The sequence below is a fragment of the Pseudophryne corroboree genome, chromosome 6 (assembly GCF_028390025.1).
Source record: "Pseudophryne corroboree isolate aPseCor3 chromosome 6, aPseCor3.hap2, whole genome shotgun sequence".
Lineage (NCBI taxonomy): Eukaryota > Metazoa > Chordata > Amphibia > Anura > Myobatrachidae > Pseudophryne > Pseudophryne corroboree.
Genome location: NC_086449.1, coordinates 205,958,593 through 205,976,864, shown reverse-complemented (window position 1 = coordinate 205,976,864; position 18,272 = coordinate 205,958,593). Strand labels below are relative to the sequence as shown.

Genomic DNA, 18,272 nt, shown 5'->3' with positions numbered 1-18,272 from the left:
CAGTTCTTATACTGTACTAAAATGTGCGTTTTAGAGAGCTGACCCAGTGTTATGTGATCTGATAATTCCTTCTTGTGTTTTCCTGGGGACACAGAAAAGGGCGTATTAATATTGTAATCTATAATATTATTGTTTTTGTATCATATGTTACTCCACACCACTAGAGAGTGGGGGAAGACCACATACCACATACATAACACAGGCACACATATAGTTGAGATAAGTGCACGTGTGCAAATAAAGGCCGGGGATACCCAGCACAACATTGGCGGCAGCGGCATACATACTTGCCGATGGTGGCAGCAACGGCGGGAGGGCGCATAGTCAGCGCCATAGTGGGTACACACTGGACGATTTTAACAATTTGTCGTTCCGATGTGTCGGAATCAGGCAAATAATTTAAAAATCATCAGATATGTACCCAGCTTTACTCTTGATAGCTTACAATCTAGTGTGAGAAAGGATGACCTACCATGCTCTGATAATGTCCTTACTATGACCTTTATATTTAAGTTTGTTTTTTAAATACAGCAATTGAAGTGCGGGTTTTTGTATATTACTGGTTTCCTGGAATTAGTAATATTGTATTTAATACACCGTTTTAACACTTCACTATTATTAATTAAACCCCTTTCAGACCGCCGGCTTCTAACACGGGTTATTACACATGAGCATGCATAACCCGTGTTGCCGTGCGGTCTGAAAGGGCCCATGGGGAAATATCCTGGGTCGACCGGGTTAAACACTGTTTCATCCCTGGTCGCTGTGCGGTGTGAATGGGTTGATGTGTCGATGCGACCCGTTTCCTGGTCACACTGCATGGACGGATGGCGCTTGGAGATGTTTTTAGTGGTGCTTACATTTTACAGAGTCTTGTGCAAAAAGATCTGATCGTGACGTTTTATTTCCTCTGGGGTCAGCACTTTATGTTCCTAAATAGCATTTGTGTATTCTTTAATTCTATCATCATGTAAAGTTTGCGTAATACAAGTTGTTACATAAGACTGTTAGGCAGTTCAATGTATTTTTCCCTGTAAATATATGTGTGGGATACATCTGAAAAGCATATAGCACGCATCCCTGCAGGCACTAACCTATACAGAATGTACCTTCAGTCAGCGGGAGTCCCATAGGGTTACCTGTCCTGGGGAATTCCTGCTCATACAGGGTTAATAATTTGCATTCATAGTAAGATATCGGTCTGACTTTGATCTGTATCTGTATTTCCACAGGGCCGTTGCTACACCTGTGGCCAGATCTATGGGGATAAAGAGCAAAGTCCGACTAAAAGCCTCAATTAATCCGGTCTTGGAAAATTTCTACATCTCGTGCTCCAAACACCCATCTGCAGTAAGTATTTTAGCTGCTGAGCCCTGTATGCAGCAGCGTGATGTTCTGTTCCTGGCCATGAGAGCTTGCATTTTGTTGCTTGCTGGTCTTTCAATATCTTTTTGTAAAGTCTCAGCTTAAATGGCATATTATGGCTCATTTCACACAGTCAAGCTCTGTGTCTCTTGTAAACATGATTATAGAGCACATGCTTTGCTTAAAATGGTCCCACCAGTGTCTTGGTGCCAACCACAAAATAAAGTCTGTGCTTGTTCTGTTTGCTGTTTCCTGTCTATCTCTTGCAAGGCTACATTGGTACTCTTAGTGCGAATCATGAGTGTCTTGGTGTACTGGTGTTTTCATGACGTTTTCTGAGCATTTTTTATCTGCTAGGGAAATGCTGTTTTGATACTTTCATAATTTCTACAGTTTGTATGTATCGGGCTATAGAGCATTTTATACTGTGATTATTTCAGTGGACATTGGGTTCAGCAAGGAGAAGGAACTACATGCAGCACGTGTGAGTATTAGACCATGTGCAGATAGCTAGTGTGCTAACATAGACATGATTTATATGAATTAACAATGGATAACGGTCTTAGCCTGAGATTACATCCCATTCTCCTATGTTTAGACAGGAAGTATTTTCCAAGAACCGCCCACCTGGTGCATATAGTCCAGCTCCTCCTCTTCCTCCCTAGTCTTTTGAGTGTCTCCCAGTACTCTGTTCCTGGGGAGAAAAAAACAAAATAAAGGGAGGATATTCTGTAGGCTGCCATGGAGCCACTTGAAGAAATGGAATTATTGATGAGTATAATTCGCTATTTTCTTCTTCGTTCCTTCATGGCAGCCGTTATCCTGAGACATACCAAGGCAGAATACAGGGAGGGCTAGTAACAGTCAAGACTTCAAGGTATATATTTATACAAGTGCCATTTAAGATATAAAACTATATAACTTGCAGAACTTGACTTCCAAGTGGGTGTTCCTTATATTTAAAGCATAGTGACTCCATAACATATTTATAGAGAGTCAAGCTGGTGTCACACAGATGTTTTCACTGATGCCTGAACTGTCTTCACCCCATAATGTTGATACTGTTGTAGTTGAGAAGCCCGTTAAGAACTTCCAGTACCTTGCAACGTTCATTTTGATAATGGACACGGTTTTATAATCCATCTTTCAAAGGCCTGTTTAGTTGGTAACTAGCTTATTTTCTCTGACGTCCTAAGTGGATGCTGGGGACTCCGTAAGGACCATGGGGAATAGCGGCTCCGCAGGAGACAGGGCACAAAAGTAAAAGCTTTAGGATCAGGTGGTGTGCACTGGCTCCTCCCCCTATGACCCTCCTCCAAGCCTCAGTTAGGTTTTTGTGCCCGGCCGAGAAGGGTGCAATCTAGGTGGCTCTCCTAAAGAGCTGCTTAGAGTAAAAGTTTTGTTAGGTTTTTTATTTTCAGTGAGTCCTGCTGGCAACAGGCTCACTGCAACGAGGGACTTAGGGGAGAAGAAGTGAACTCACCTGCGTGCAGGATGGATTGGCTTCTTAGGCTACTGGACACTAGCTCCAGAGGGACGATCACAGGTACAGCCTGGATGGGTCACCGGAGCCGCGCCGCCGACCCCCTTGCAGATGCCGAAGAGAGAAGAGGTCCAGAAACCGGCGGCTGAAGACTTCTCAGTTTTCATGAGGTAGCGCACAGCACTGCAGCTGTGCGCCATTGCTCTCAGCACACTTCACCCCAACGGTCACTGAGGGTGCAGGGCGCTGGGGGGGGCGCCCTGGGCAGCAATGAAAGTACCTATGCTGGCTAAAAATACATCACATATAGCCTCTGGGGCTATATGGATGTATTTAACCCCTGCCAGGTTGTCAGAAAAACGGGAGAAGAAGCCCACCGAAAAGGGGGCGGGGCCTATTCTCCTCAGCACACAGCGCCATTTTCCTACACAGCTCCGCTGCTAGGAAGGCTCCCAGGCTCTCCCCTGCACTGCACTACAGAAACAGGGTTAAAACAGAGAGGGGGGGCATTTTATGTGGCGATATTATTATATATTAAGATGCTATAAGGGAAAACACTTATATAAGGTTGTCCCTGTATAATTATAGCGTTTTGGTGTGTGCTGGCAAACTCTCCCTCTGTCTCCCCAAAGGGCTAATGGGGTCCTGTCCTCTATCAGAGCATTCCCTGTGTGTGTGCTGTGTGTCGGTACGTGTGTGTCGACATGTATGAGGACGATGTTGGTGAGGAGGCGGAGCAATTGCCTGTAATGGTGATGTCACTCTCTAGGGAGTCGACACCGGAATGGATGGCTTATTTAGGGAATTACGTGATAATGTCAACACGCTGCAAGGTCGGTTGACGACATGAGACGGCCGGCAAACCAATTAGTACCTGTCCAGGCGTCTCAAACACCGTCAGGGTCTTTAAAACCCTCATTACCTCAGTCGGTCGACACGGACACTGACTCCAGTGTCGACGGTGAAGAAACAAACGTATTTTCCATTAGGGCCACACGTTACATGTTAAGGGCAATGAAGGAGGTGTTACATATTTCTGATACTACAAGTACCACAAAAAAGGGTATTATGTGGGGTGTGAAAAAACTACCTGTAGTTTTTCCTGAATCAGATAAATTAAATGAAGTGTGTGATGATGCGTGGGTTTCCCCCGATAGAAAATTATTGGCGTTATACCCTTTCCCGCCAGAAGTTAGGGCGCGTTGGGAAACACCCCCTAGGGTGGATAAGGCGCTCACACGCTTATCAAAACAAGTGGCGTTACCGTCTCCAGATACGGCCGCCCTCAAGGAGCCAGCTGATAGGAGGCTGGAAAATATCCTAAAAAGTATATACACACATACTGGTGTTATACTGCGACCAGCGATCGCCTCAGCCTGGATGTGCAGCGCTGGGGTGGCTTGGTCGGATTCCCTGACTGAAAATATTGATACCCTTGACAGGGACAGTAATTTATTGATTATAGAGCATTTAAAGGATGCATTTCTATATATGCAAGATGCACAGAGGGATATTTGCACTCTGGCATCAAGAGTAAGTGCGATGTCCATGTCTGCCAGAAGATGTTTATGGACACGACAGTGGTCAGGTGATGCAGATTCCAAACGGCACATGGAAGTATTGCCGTATAAAGGGGAGGAGTTATTTGGGGTCGGTCCATCGGACCTGGTGGCCACGGCAACAGCTGGAAAATCCACCTTTTTTACCCCAAGTCACATCTCAGCAGAAAAAGACACCGTCTTTTCAGCCTCAGTCCTTTCGTCCCCATAAGGGCAAGCGGGCAAAGGCCAGTCATATCTGCCCAGGGGTAGAGGAAAGGGAAGAAGACTGCAGCAGGCAGCCCCTTCCCAGGAACAGAAGCCCTCCACCGCTTCTGCCAAGTCCTCAGCATGACGCTGGGGCCGTACAAGCGGACTCAGGTGCGGTGGGGGGTCGTCTCAAGAGTTTCAGCACGCAGTGGGCTCACTCGCAAGTGGACCCCTGGATCCTACAAGTAGTATCCCAGGGGTACAGATTGGAAATTCGAGACGTCTCCCCCTCGCAGGTTCCTGAAGTCTGCTTTACCAACGTCTCCCTCCGACAGGGAGGCAGTATTGGAAACAATTCACAAGCTGTATTCCCAGCAGGTGATAATCAAAGTACCCCTCCTACAACAAGGAAAGGGGTATTATTCCACACTATTTGTGGTACTGAAGCCAGACGGCTCGGTGAGACCTATTCTAAATCTGAAATCTTTGAACACTTACATACAAAGGTTCAAATCAAGAAGGAGTCACTCAGAGCAGTGATAGCGAACCAGGAAGAAGGGGACTATATGGTGTCCCTGGACATCAAGGATGCTTACCTCCATGTCCCAATTTGCCCTTCTCACCAAGGGTACCTCAGGTTCGTGGTACAGAACTGTCACTATCAGTTTCAGACGCTGCCGTTTGGATTGTCCACGGCACCCCGGGTCTTTACCAAGGTAATGGCCGAAATGATGATTCTTCTTCAAAGAAAAGGCGTCTTAATTATCCCTTACTTGGACGATCTCCTGATAAGGGCAAGGTCCAGAGAACAGTTGGAGGTCGGAGTAGCACTATCTCAAGTAGTTCTACGACAGCACGGGTGGATTCTAAATATTCCAATATCGCAGCTGATTCCGACGACACGTCAAGAGATACTAAGAAGGGACTTGCTTCAGCAAGGATCATGTCTGTTCCAAGACTTACCGCGGCTGCGTTTGACGGCATGGCGGTTGAACGCCGGATCCTAAGGGAAAAAGGCATTCCGGAAGAGGTCATCCCTACCCTGGTCAGAGCCAGGAAGGAGGTGACCGCACAACATTATCACCGCATTTGGCAAAAATATGTTGCATGGTGTGAGGCCAAGAAGGCCCCCACGGAGGAATTTCAACTCGGTCGATTCCTGCATTTCCTACAAACAGGAGTGTCTATGGGCCTCAAATTGGGGTCCATTAAGGTTCAAATTTCGGCCCTGTCGATTTTCTTCCAGAAAGAATTGGCTTCAGTTCCTGAAGTCCAGAAGTTTGTCAAGGGAGTACTGCATATACAACCCCCTTTTGTGCCTCCAGTGGCACTGTGGGATCTCAACGTAGTTCTGGGATTCCTCAAATCACATTGGTTTAAACCGCTCAAATCTGTGGATTTGAAATATCTCACATGGAAAGTGACCATGCTGTTGGCCCTGGCCTCGGCCAGGCGAGTGTCAAAATTGGCGGCTTTGTCTCACAAAAGCCCATATCTGATTGTCCATTCGGACAGGGCAGAGCTGCGGACTCGTCCCCAGTTTCTCCCTAAGGTGGTGTCAGCGTTTCAACTGAACCAGCTTATTGTGGTACCTGCGGCTACTAGGGACTTGGAGGACTCCAAGTTGCTAGATGTTGTCAGGGCCCTGAAAATATAGGTTTCCAGGACGGCTGGAGTCAGGAAAACTGACTTGCTGTTATCCTGTATGCACCCAACAAACTGGGTGCTCTTGCTTCTAAGCAGACGATTGCTAGTTGGATGTGTAGTACAATTCAGCTTGCACATTCTGTGGCAGGCCTGCCACAGCCAAAATATGTAAATGCCCATTCCACAAGGAAGGTGGGCTCATCTTGGGCGGCTGCCCGAGGGGTCTCTGCTTTACAACTTTGCCGAGCTGCTACTTGGTCAGGGGCAAACACGTTTGCAAAATTCTACAAATTTGATACCCTGGCTGAGGAGGACCTGGAGTTCTCTCATTCGGTGCTGCAGAGTCATCCGCACTCTCCCGCCCGTTTGGGAGCTTTGGTATAATCCCCATGGTCCTTACGGAGTCCCCAGCATCCACTTAGGACGTCAGAGAAAATAAGAATTTACTTACCGATAATTCTATTTCTCGTAGTCCGTAGTGGATGCTGGGCGCCCATCCCAAGTGCGGATTGTCTGCAATACTTGTACATAGTTATTGTTACAAAAATCGGGTTATTTTTGTTGTGAGCCATCTTTTCAGAGGCTCCGCTGTTATCATGCTGTTAACTGGGTTCAGATCACAGGTTGTACAGTGTGATTGGTGTGGCTGGTATGAGTCTTACCCGGGATTCAAAATCCTTCCTTATTGTGTACGCTCGTCCGGGCACAGTATCCTAACTGAGGCTTGGAGGAGGGTCATAGGGGGAGGAGCCAGTGCACACCACCTGATCCTAAAGCTTTTACTTTTGTGCCCTGTCTCCTGCGGAGCCGCTATTCCCCATGGTCCTTACGGAGTCCCCAGCATCCACTACGGACTACGAGAAATAGAATTATCGGTAAGTAAATTCTTATTTTATTCCTGATGGAAGAACCAATGAGTGGTTCATTTACAGAAATCATTTCACTCTGATTAGCTAACTAGATATTGCTCTGAAAATATCCAGCATACACAATTTCTCTCCTCTGATATTTCAGAGAAACTTCTCTGCCCATAGAGCTTGCAATTCACTCACTCTGTGCTAGCCTTTTGTCCAGGAAGAAGCGAAGAGCAGATATCTGTATTGTACTGTTGACACCGCTAGCACTTTCATAAAGCCATTGTGCAGGAACTGCCAGACCTGAGACGTTTCTGTTTTCAAAACAAGGAGCTTAGAATCTGTCCAGGAAATAAAGTCTTCCAGATTTGATGAGGAGGCTTCTTTTCTTGCCTGTATAAGAGTAGATATACTTGATTAAACCGTCCTTTTCGCTTCAACGATTTCTTGTCAATCCCTATACCAGTAGATGAAGCTCGGCCGACTAGAGTGAAGCAATGGTCTCTGATGAAGTATATACAATCTGATTGGTAATGTCACTGCCATTTATAGAGCAGAAGAGAATCCTGCTGTTTTCGGCCAGTAAGATAGAATTACAACTACCTACACATGCTCTTTTGATTTTCTACAGTTTACTAGTTATCATAGGGAATGGTGAAGACACATAACCCATATGAAAACAACCACCTTAGTGAGAACCCATCCATGCCTTGTGTCTCTGGCAGACAAATTTGGAGAAACCGCACAACCACTTTACACCTTGGGTGTGTTCTCATCCTATCTATCTCTGGCCAAATCCTTATCATGGCCTGGAACATTTGCCTATTTTCCTGGGGGGACCTGCTTTCTGTTGAGAAAATCTGCTGTTATATCTTCTGCCTGGCCCAGAGTGCTGAGAGGGGATTCAGGCACTTTCTGCCCATACCATGACTCATTTTTTACTTTTGCTTATTTGAAGTGGTCCTATGGTACCAACCTGTGGTCAAGTAGGCCACCACTGCTAAGTCGTCTGAGAACACCTTCAGGTGCAGAAAGATTAAAAAATCTCAATATGTATAGTTTGGAGTAGAGAAGGGAAAGGGGTGGACATGATAGAAACCTTCAAATATATCAAGGGTTTTAACAAAGTCCAGAAGAGAAGCGGAGGAGGAGGTAAATTACTTCACAGAAAGGGGAGTGGACAAGTGGAATAGCCTCCCATCAGAGGTGCTAGAGGCTAAGACGGTAGAGCAATTTAAACATGCATGGGATACACATAAGGATACCTTTACAAAGAAATAAGGATCAAATAAGGTTTGAGTTAAAAATATGGTAAAAAAAAGGGGAAGACTAGATGGGCCAAGTGGTTCTTATCTGCCGTCAAATTTTATGTTTCTATGATTTTATTAACTTCTTCCAAGTAATTCAGAGGACGACTTATTACTTTACATATCATTTTCATTTCTTGATGGTTACAAGAAAAAACAAACTCAAGAACTCTACCATCCATGTACTATGTGCTGAGCAGGTATGCATCCCGGGTGGTCTTCTGTTTGCCGGCGGTCGGGCTCCCGGCGCTCAGTATACCGGCGCCGGGAGCCCGACAGCCGGCATACCGACAATTATTTTCCCTCGTGGGGGTCCACGACCCCCATAGAGGGAGAATAAAATAGTGTGGCGCGCGTAGCGCGCCACCGTGCCCGTAGCGTGGCAAGCGCAGCGAGCCCGCAAGGGGCTCATTTGCGCTCGCCAAGCTGTCGGTAAGCCGGCGGTCGGGCTCCCGGCGCCGGGATGCTGGTCGCCGGGAGCCCGACCGCCGGCCAGCCGTAGTGAACCCATGCATCCCATCCTGACACTTGTGTCTGTAGTTAATATCAGGTACTATAGCTGATAGCAAAGTTTAATTGTTTTCCAATTTTCCACCTGGCCAGACATCCGTGTGGATTGTTCCAGATGTACCTGGTAGTATAGAAACAGCCCTCATCGACTGTACTTCAGCATGTTCCATTAGTAGTTTTCTTATTCATTGTCTCACCCATGGAACTATATCCATAATTGAGACTAGCCTATCCAGGAGATGAAGCCTTGTACATAGCTGGATATTGTCATACAGTTGCACAAATGTGAATAAATCCTGGGTCTTTTGCTTCTCCACTCCCAAGAGTGTAATTGCATGTTGTAAAGTATCCTCAACTCATAATCCGGTCATAGGATTGGAGAGATTCTGTTGTCTGGTCAGTTTCTATTGCTCCCAATACATCACTTGAAGTATTGCCAGATGATATTTCTGCTTTCCTTATACGAGTCATAAGGTTTACCACAACCCATGGGGATGTCCCTAGAGATGTTGCCAAACTGAATGGGAATCAAGTAAATTGGAAAATGTTTGCTCAGTAAACAGAACGCAGCACCTGGAAGTAGGAATATTTTAAACCTATTAAGGGCAAAAAAATACTCTTTCTTATACAGTAAACAACAAAATTAACTTCAGGATTTCACATCTACATAATGTAGTAGTAGGAATAATAATAATGAATAATAATATTATATTTATTTTAATTATTATTTATTATTATTTTAAAGAATTTTATTGACTTTTTTTGTATAGTCTGTTTTTATTGAAAGAATGAAGAAGTATATATTAGAGCATAAGCAAAAAAGGCAGCCGTCGTGGCATGTATACAAAGATATCATTACTCGACACACAGTGAGTAGTAGAAGTAACATATACATTCAAAACGGGAAAATATTTAAAATTTTGCAAGCTTAGTATACAATTGATACAACCAACATCCGACGTAATGCCACTGAAAATTGAATGTACATCAATTAGGAAAATAAAGTTAGATTAGAGAAAGGGATGGGGAAGAAGAGGTTAAAAGAAGGATCAGAAGAAAGAGGAAGGTGACCAAACCAGGGAGGCCTACTGTGGGGATCTAGTATTAGCTTCTTAAGATACATTCCCTGAATTCATTACGGTTGTTGAGATAACATAATCGGCATATGCTGATGAAGATTTACAATTTAGCCAGGGAATTATATGGCAGTAAAATCAGACCGTCTATCTCCTGAGGCCAGGAGAATATCATCCATGTTCATACAGAAGTCCATTCTAGAAAATCATACCCTTTGGGTAGGAGGGGTAGTGGCTCTCCAGAGGGAAGGGATAATTGCGCATGCTCCTTATTGTTAATTTTTTTAAATAAATAATTATTTTACGTTTTCTCTTACATGTTTTTTTTTTTTAAAGATTTTTTTTATTTCATGTAAAATTTTAAACATCCTAGTTTCTCTGACGTCCTAGTGGATGCTGGGGACTCCGTAAGGACCATGGGGAATAGACGGGCTCCGCAGGAGACTGGGCACACTATAAGAAAGATTTGGTACTACCTGGTGTGCACTGGCTCCTCCCTCTATGCCCCTCCTCCAGACCTCAGTTAGATTTCTGTGCCTGGCCGAGCTGGATGCACACTAGGGGCTCTCCTGAGCTCCTAGAAAGAAAGTATATGTTAGGTTTTTTATTTTACAGTGAGACCTGCTGGCAACAGGCTCACTGCAACGAGGGACTAAGGGGAGAAGAAGCGAACCTACCTGCTTGCAGCTTGCTTGGGCTTCTTAGGCTACTGGACACCATTAGCTCCAGAGGGATCGACCGCAGGACCCGTCCTTGGTGTTCGTTCCCGGAGCCGCGCCGCCGTCCCCCTTACAGAGCCAGAAGCAAGAAGATGGTCCGGAAAATCGGCGGCAGAAGACTTCAGTCTTCACCAAGGTAGCGCACAGCACTGCAGCTGTGCGCCATTGCTCCTCATACACACTTCACACTCCGGTCACTGAGGGTGCACTGCGCTGGGGGGGGGGGGGGGGGCGCCCTGAGCAGCAATAAAATCACCTTGGCTGGCAAAATAACCACAATATATAGCCCCAGAGGCTATATATGTGGTAATTACCCCTGCCAGAATACAGAAAAAAGCGGGAGAAAAGTCCGCCGAAAAAGGGGCGGAGCCATCTCCCTCAGCACACTGGCGCCATTTCTCCCTCACAGTTCCGCTGGAAGGAAGCTCCCTGACTCTCCCCTGCAGTCTACACTACAGAAAAGGGTAAAAAAGAGAGGGGGGGCACAAATTTGAGGCGCAGTAAATATTATAGCGGCTATAGGGGACATAATCAGTTAGTCCCTGCATTATATAGCGCTCTGGTGTGTGCTGGCATACTCTCTCTCTGTCTCCCCAAAGGGCTTTTGTGGGGTCCTGTCTCCTTTAAGAGCATTCCCTGTGTGTGTGTGTGTGTGCGGTGTGTCGGTACGGCTGTGTCGACATGTTTGCTGAGGAGACTTATGTGGAGGCGGAGCAGATGCCTATAAATGTGATGTCACCCCCTGCGGGGCAGACACCTGACCTGCGGGGCAGACACCTGAGTGGATGGACTTATGGAAGGAATTACGTGCAAGTGTCGACTCCTTACATAAAAAAATTGACGACATGCCAAATGCGGGACAGCCGGCTTCTCAGCTCGTGCCTGCCCAGGCAATTCAAAGGCCATCAGGGGCTCTAAAACGCCCACTACCTCAGATGGCAGACACAGATGTCGACACGGATACTGATACCAGTGTCGACGACGATGAGTCAAATTTAATGTCCACTAGGGCCATTCGTTGCATGATTGAGGCAATGAAAGAGGTTTTACACATTTCTGATATAAACCCAGGTACCTCAAAAAAGGGTATTATGTTTGGGGAGAAAAAACTACCAATAGTTTTCCCCCATCTGAAGAATTAAATGAAGTGTGTGAAGAAGCGAGGGCTTTCCCTGATAAAAAAATTGGTGATTTCAAAAAAATTACTAATGGCGTTCCCTTTCTCGCCAGAGGATAGGTCACGTTGGGAAACTCCCCCTAGGGTGGATAAAGCGCTCACACGTTTGTCTAAAAAGGTGGCACTACCGTCTCCGGATACGGCCGCCCTAAAGGAACCTGCTGATAGAAAGCAGGAGGCTATCCTAAAGTCTATATATACACACACTGGTGTCATACTGAGACCAGCTATTGCTTCAGCGTGGATGTGCAGTGCTGCTGCTGCTGCTTGGTCAGATTCCCTGTCAGAAAAAATTGACACCCTGGACAGGGACACTATATTGCTAACCGTAGAGCATATAAAAGACTCAGTCTTGTACATGAGAGATGCACAGAGGGAGATCTGCCGGCAGGCATCTAGAATAAGTGCATTGTCCATTTCTGCTAGGAGAGGCTTATGGACTCGGCAGTGGACAGGGGATGCAGATTCTAAAAGGCACATGGAAGTTTTGCCTTATAAGGGTGAGGAGTTATTCGGGGATGGTCTCTCAGACCTTGTTTCCACAGCAACAGCTGGGAAGTCAGCATTTTTGCCCCATGTCCCCTCACAGCCTAAGAAAGCGTCGTATTATCAGGTACAGTCCTTTCGACCCCAGAAAAACAGGCGGGGAAAAGGCGGGTCCTTTCTGTCTAGAGGCAGAGGAAGGGGAAAAAAGCTGCACCACGCAGCAGGTTCCCAGGAACAAAAGTCCTCCCCCGCTTCTTCCAAATCCGCCGCATGACGGTGGGGCTCCACAGGCGGAGCCAGGTACGGTGGGGGGCCGCCTCAAAAATTTCAGCGATCAGTGGGTTCGCTCACGGGTGGATCCCTGGATCCTTCAAGTAGTATCTCAGGGGTACAAGCTGGAACTCGAGGCGCCTCCCCCCCGCCGTTTCCTCAAATCGGCCTTACCGACAACTCCCTCGGGCAGGGAGGCTGTACTAGAGGCAATTCACAAGCTGTATTCCCAGCAGGTGATAGTCAAAGTACCCCTACTTCAACAAGGACGGGGTTACTATTCCACACTGTTTGTGGTACCGAAACCGGACGGTTCGGTGAGACCCATTTTACATTTTAAATCCTTGAACACATACATAAAAAGATTCAAGTTCAAGATGGAATCGCTCAGGGCGGTTATTGCAAGCCTGGACGAGGGGGATTACATGGTATCCCTGGACATCAAGGATGCTTACCTGCATGTCCCAATTTACCTTCCTCACCAGGAGTACCTCAGATTTGTGGTACAGGATTGCCATTACCAATTCCAGACACTACCGTTTGGACTATCCACGGCACCGAGGGTGTTTACCAAGGTAATGGCAGAAATGATGATACTCCTTCGAAAAAAGGGAGTTTTAATTATCCCGTACTTGGACGATCTCCTAATAAAGGCGAGGTCCAGGGAGCAGTTACTGGTCGGAGTAGCACTATCTCGGGAAGTGCTACAACAGCATGGCTGGATTCTAAACATTCCAAAGTCACAACTGGTTCCTTCCACACGCTTACTGTTCCTGGGGATGATTCTGGACACAGAACAGAAAAAAGTGTTTCTCCCGCAGGAGAAAGCCAAGGAGCTGTCATCTCTAGTCAGAGACCTCCTAAAACCAAAACGGGTATCGGTGCATCACTGCACACGAGTCCTGGGAAAAATGGTGGCTTCGTACGAAGCAATTCCATTCGGCAGGTTCCATGCAAGGACCTTCCAGTGGGACCTCTTGGACAAGTGGTCGGGATCGTATCTTCAGATGCATCAACTGATAACCCTGTCTCCAAGGACCAGGGTGTCTCTACTGTGGTGGCTGCAGAGTGCTCATCTTCTAGAGGGCCGCAGTTTCGGCATACAGGACTGGGTCCTGGTGACCACGGATGCCAGCCTTCGGGGCTGGGGCGCAGTCACACAGGGAAGAAATTTCCAGGGACTTTGGTCAAGTCAGGAGTCGTCCCTACACATAAACATTCTGGAACTGAGGGCCATTTACAATGCCCTAAGTCAGGCAAGGCCCCTGCTTCAAATCAGACAACATCACGGCAGTCGCCCATGTAAACCGACAGGGCGGCACAAGAAGCAGGGTGGCGATGGCAGAAGCCACAAGGATTCTCCGATGGGCGGAAAATCACGTACTAGCACTGTCAGCAGTGTTCATTCCGGGAGTGGACAACTGGGAAGCAGACTTCCTCAGCAGACACGACCTACACCCGGGAGAGTGGGGACTTCATCCAGAAGTCTTCCTACTGTTGGTAAACCGTTGGGAAAGGCCACAGGTGGACATGATGGCGTCCCGTCTCAACAAAAAGCTAAAGAGATATTGCGCCAGGTCAAGGGACCCTCAGGCGATAGCTGTGGACGCTCTAGTGACACCGTGGGTGTACCAGTCGGTTTATGTGTTCCCTCCTCTGCCTCTCATACCAAAGGTACTGAGAATAAGAAGAAGGCGAGGAGTAAGAACGATACTCGTGGTTCCGGATTGGCCAAGAAGAGCTTGGTACCCGGAATTTCAAGAAATGTTATCGGAGGACCCATGGCCTCTACCGCTCAGACAGGATCTGCTACAGCAGGGGCCCTGTCTGTTCCAAGACTTACCGCGGCTGCGTTTGACGGCATGGCGGTTGAATTCCGGATCCTAAAGGAAAAGGGCATTCCGGAGGAAGTCATTCCTACGCTGATAAAAGCCAGGAAAGAAGTAACCGCAAACCATTATCACCACATTTGGCGAAAATATGTTGCGTGGTGTGAGGCCAGGAAGGCCCCTACAGAGGAATTTCAGCTGGGTCGTTTTCTGCACTTCCTACAGTCAGGAGTGACTATGGGCCTAAAATTGGGTTCCATTAAGGTCCAGATTTCGGCTCTTTCGATTTTCTTCCACAAAGAACTGGCTTCACTGCCTGAAGTTCAGACTTTTGTAAAGGGAGTGCTTCATATTCAGCCCCCTTTTGTGCCTCCTGTGGCACCTTGGGATCTCAATGTGGTGTTGAGTTTCCTAAAATCACATTGGTTTGAACCACTTAAAACCGTGGATCTGAAATATCTCACGTGGAAGGTGGTCATGTTATTGGCCTTGGCTTCGGCTAGGCGTGTGTCAGAATTGGTGGCTTTGTCATGTAATAGCCCTTATCTGATTTTCCATATGGATAGGGCAGAATTGAGGACTCGTCCCCAGTTTCTCCCTAAGGTGGTATCCGCTTTTCACTTGAACCAACCTATTGTGGTGCCTGCGGCTACTAGGGACTTGGAGGATTCCAAGTTACTGGACGTAGTCAGGGCCTTGAAAATGTATGTTTCCAGGACGGCTGGAGTCAGGAAAACTGACTCGCTTTTTATCCTGTATGCACCCAACAAAATAGGTGCTCCTGCTTCTAAGCAGACTATTGCTCGCTGGATTTGTAGCACAATTCAGCTGGCGCATTCTGCAACTGGATTGCCGCATCCTAAAACAGTGAAAGCCCATTCCACGAGGAAGGTGGGCTCATCTTCGGCGGCTGCCCGAGGGGTCTCGGCTTTACAACTTTGCCGAGCTGCAACTTGGTCAGGGGCAAACACGTTTGCTAAATTCTACAAATTTGATACCCTGGCTGAGGAGGACCTTGAGTTCTCTCATTCGGTGCTGCAGAGTCATCCGCACTCTCCCGCCCGTTTGGGAGCTTTGGTATAATCCCCATGGTCCTTACGGAGTCTCCAGCATCCACTAGGACGTCAGAGAAAATAAGAATTTACTCACCGGTAATTCTATTTCTCGTAGTCCGTAGTGGATGCTGGGCGCCCATCCCAAGTGCGGATTGTCTGCAATACTTGTATATAGTTATTGCCTAACTAAAGGGTTATTGTTGAGCCATCTGTTGAGAGGCTCAGTTATATTTCATACTGTTAACTGGGTTTAATATCACGAGTTATACGGTGTGGCTGGTATGAGTCTTACCCGGGATTCAAAATCCTTCCTTATTGTGTCGGCTCTTCCGGGCACAGTATCCTAACTGAGGTCTGGAGGAGGGGCATAGAGGGAGGAGCCAGTGCACACCAGGTAGTACCAAATCTTTCTTATAGTGTGCCCAGTCTCCTGCGGAGCCCGTCTATTCCCCATGGTCCTTACGGAGTCCCCAAGACTCATACCAGCCACACCAATCACACTGTATAACTCGTGATATTATACCCAGTTAACAGTATGAAATATAACTGAGCCTCAGTAACAGATGGCTCATAACAATAACTCTTTAGTTAGGCAATAACTATATACAAGTATTGCAGACAATCCGCACTTGGGACGGGCGCCCAGCATCCACTACGGACTACGAGAAATAGAATTACCGGTGAGTAAATTCTTATTTTCCTTATTAGGAAAAAAACAGTTTAAAATTCCTTCATTGTGTTTCGGAGATACAGATTTTACTGCCTTTAAATACATTTCTTTTTAAACAGACAATCTTACTGCAATGTCTGAAACCATGCCTCTGTTCATCCTGGGTACTTCCTTGCATTCTATCTGATACTCTCAGGATAACACCTCCAGTACCCCTTAGTTGTGAGTGATGTTGTAACCATTGCTGCTTTAGGTTGGAACTCCTATGGGACTGATCAAGACTATCCTGTCATCACTGAGGAATATCTTCTATTGTATTGTTGACTTATTTATTAATTAACAGTTTCTTATATGGCGCAGCAAATGCCGTTACGCTTTACAATTGGACACAATGATGCAACAAAACTAGGTAATAAACAAGCAGTCAGAGGTAGAAATGCCCTGCTCGCAAGCTTACAATCTATAGGGAAATAGGCATTAATATACAGGGAAAGGCATTATCTATTGCATATTTGTCCACCGGATTGCAAAGGTACTAGATGGGTTGCATGATATCATATCACAGCAATGATGAACCCTGGTCAGAAAGAAGGGAAAGTGAAGAAAGAGAAAATATGTGGAGGATATGTGCGGACTGTACCATGGGGATATAATCGGATAGGAAAGCTTATGAAGGTTGAGTGAGCGGTTCTGGAATGTGATAAGCTAGCCTGAAGAGTTGAGTTTTCAGGGAACGTTTGGAGACTTGGGGAGGAGTCCTATTGTGCGTGGTAGGGCATTCCACATAGTGCAAACGTGTATGGGAGCAAGTAATGAGTGTGGATGAGAGACATAGGTCTTGTGATGAGCGGAGAGGTCGGGTTGGGAGATATTTTGAGATGAGCGAAGAGATGTACATTGGTGTAGTATGGTTAATGGCCTTAGGTGTGAGTAAAAGTATTTTATATTGAATACGGTAGAATACAGGTAATCAATGGAGGGACTGACGGAGTGGATCTGCAGACGATGAACGTCTAGCAAGGAAGATTAGCTTTGCAGCTGCATTCAGAATGGATTGTAGGGGTGCGAGTCTCTTTCTTTTTGGTAAGACCAGTAAGAAGACTATTGCAATAATCAATGCGGGAGATAATGAGACCTTGGATTACAGTTCTTGCAGTGTCTTGTGTAAGGTATGGTCGTATTTTGGATATGTTTTTTAGATGCATGTAACATGATTTTGAGACAGATTGAATGTGGGGAACAAAGGACAGATCAGAGTCAAGAATGACACCTAGGCAGCGAGCCTGTGGGGTAGGATTGATTGTTGAGTTCTCAACAGTGATAGAGATATCAGGTTGGTAACTACTATTGGACGGTGGAAATATAAGTAGCTCTGTTTTGGAAATATTAAGTTTGAGGTGGCGAAATGACATCCAAGATGAAACAGCAGAAAGGCATTCAGTGACCCTGACCAATAAGATAGAGACAAATCAGGGGAGGATAGGTAGATTTGAGTATCATCTGCGTTCAGATGATACTGAAATCCAAAAGAGCTGATTAGTTTACCAAGAGATGAAGTGTAGATTGAGAAAAGCAGAGGACCTAAGACCGAGCGTTGTGGTACTCCAACTGAAAGAGGTAGCAAAGAGGAAGTGGATTCAGAGAAGCGAACACTGCAGGAGCGATTAGATAGGTAGGATAGGAACCAAGTGAGGACTGTGGGGTATATTCAATATGGGTCGAAAGCTGCTCTCTGTCGAAAAGATGGCAGTTTTCCACTTTTTAAGGTTGAATCGTGATTCGACCTATTCAGTCCCTGCAATTTTTATTCGACAAGTCAGGGAATTTCGACTTGTCGAATAGTATGTGAATCTGCGGTATAGCTGCCGATTCACGTACTTTTGAGGGAAACTGCCAAATTCGACAGGATTTGGCCCTGTTTCCGACCATCTCAGTCCGACATAAAAAAATGTCGGACTGAGATGAGGGACCTTAGAGGAGGAGAAGGGGGAGAGCCGGGGCAGACAGGGGAGAGCAGCGTTACAGCACAGTGCTGCAGGAGGATGTGTCACAGCCGCGCCGCTCAGGGCAGCGTCC

At 46.4% G+C, this 18,272-nt stretch overlaps 1 protein-coding gene across 5 annotated transcripts in view; it reads left to right on the top strand.

The window, feature by feature from the left end:
• Positions 1-18,272, top strand: part of CERS3 (ceramide synthase 3) — a 300,147-nt gene that overhangs the window by 180,943 nt on the left and 100,932 nt on the right. For all 5 annotated transcript variants that reach the window (XM_063925672.1, XM_063925675.1, XM_063925674.1 and 2 more), the window contains one exon: positions 1,233-1,350. In XM_063925672.1, coding sequence (XP_063781742.1) covers positions 1,233-1,350 — 118 coding nt within the window. The remainder of the gene's footprint in view (positions 1-1,232; positions 1,351-18,272) is intronic.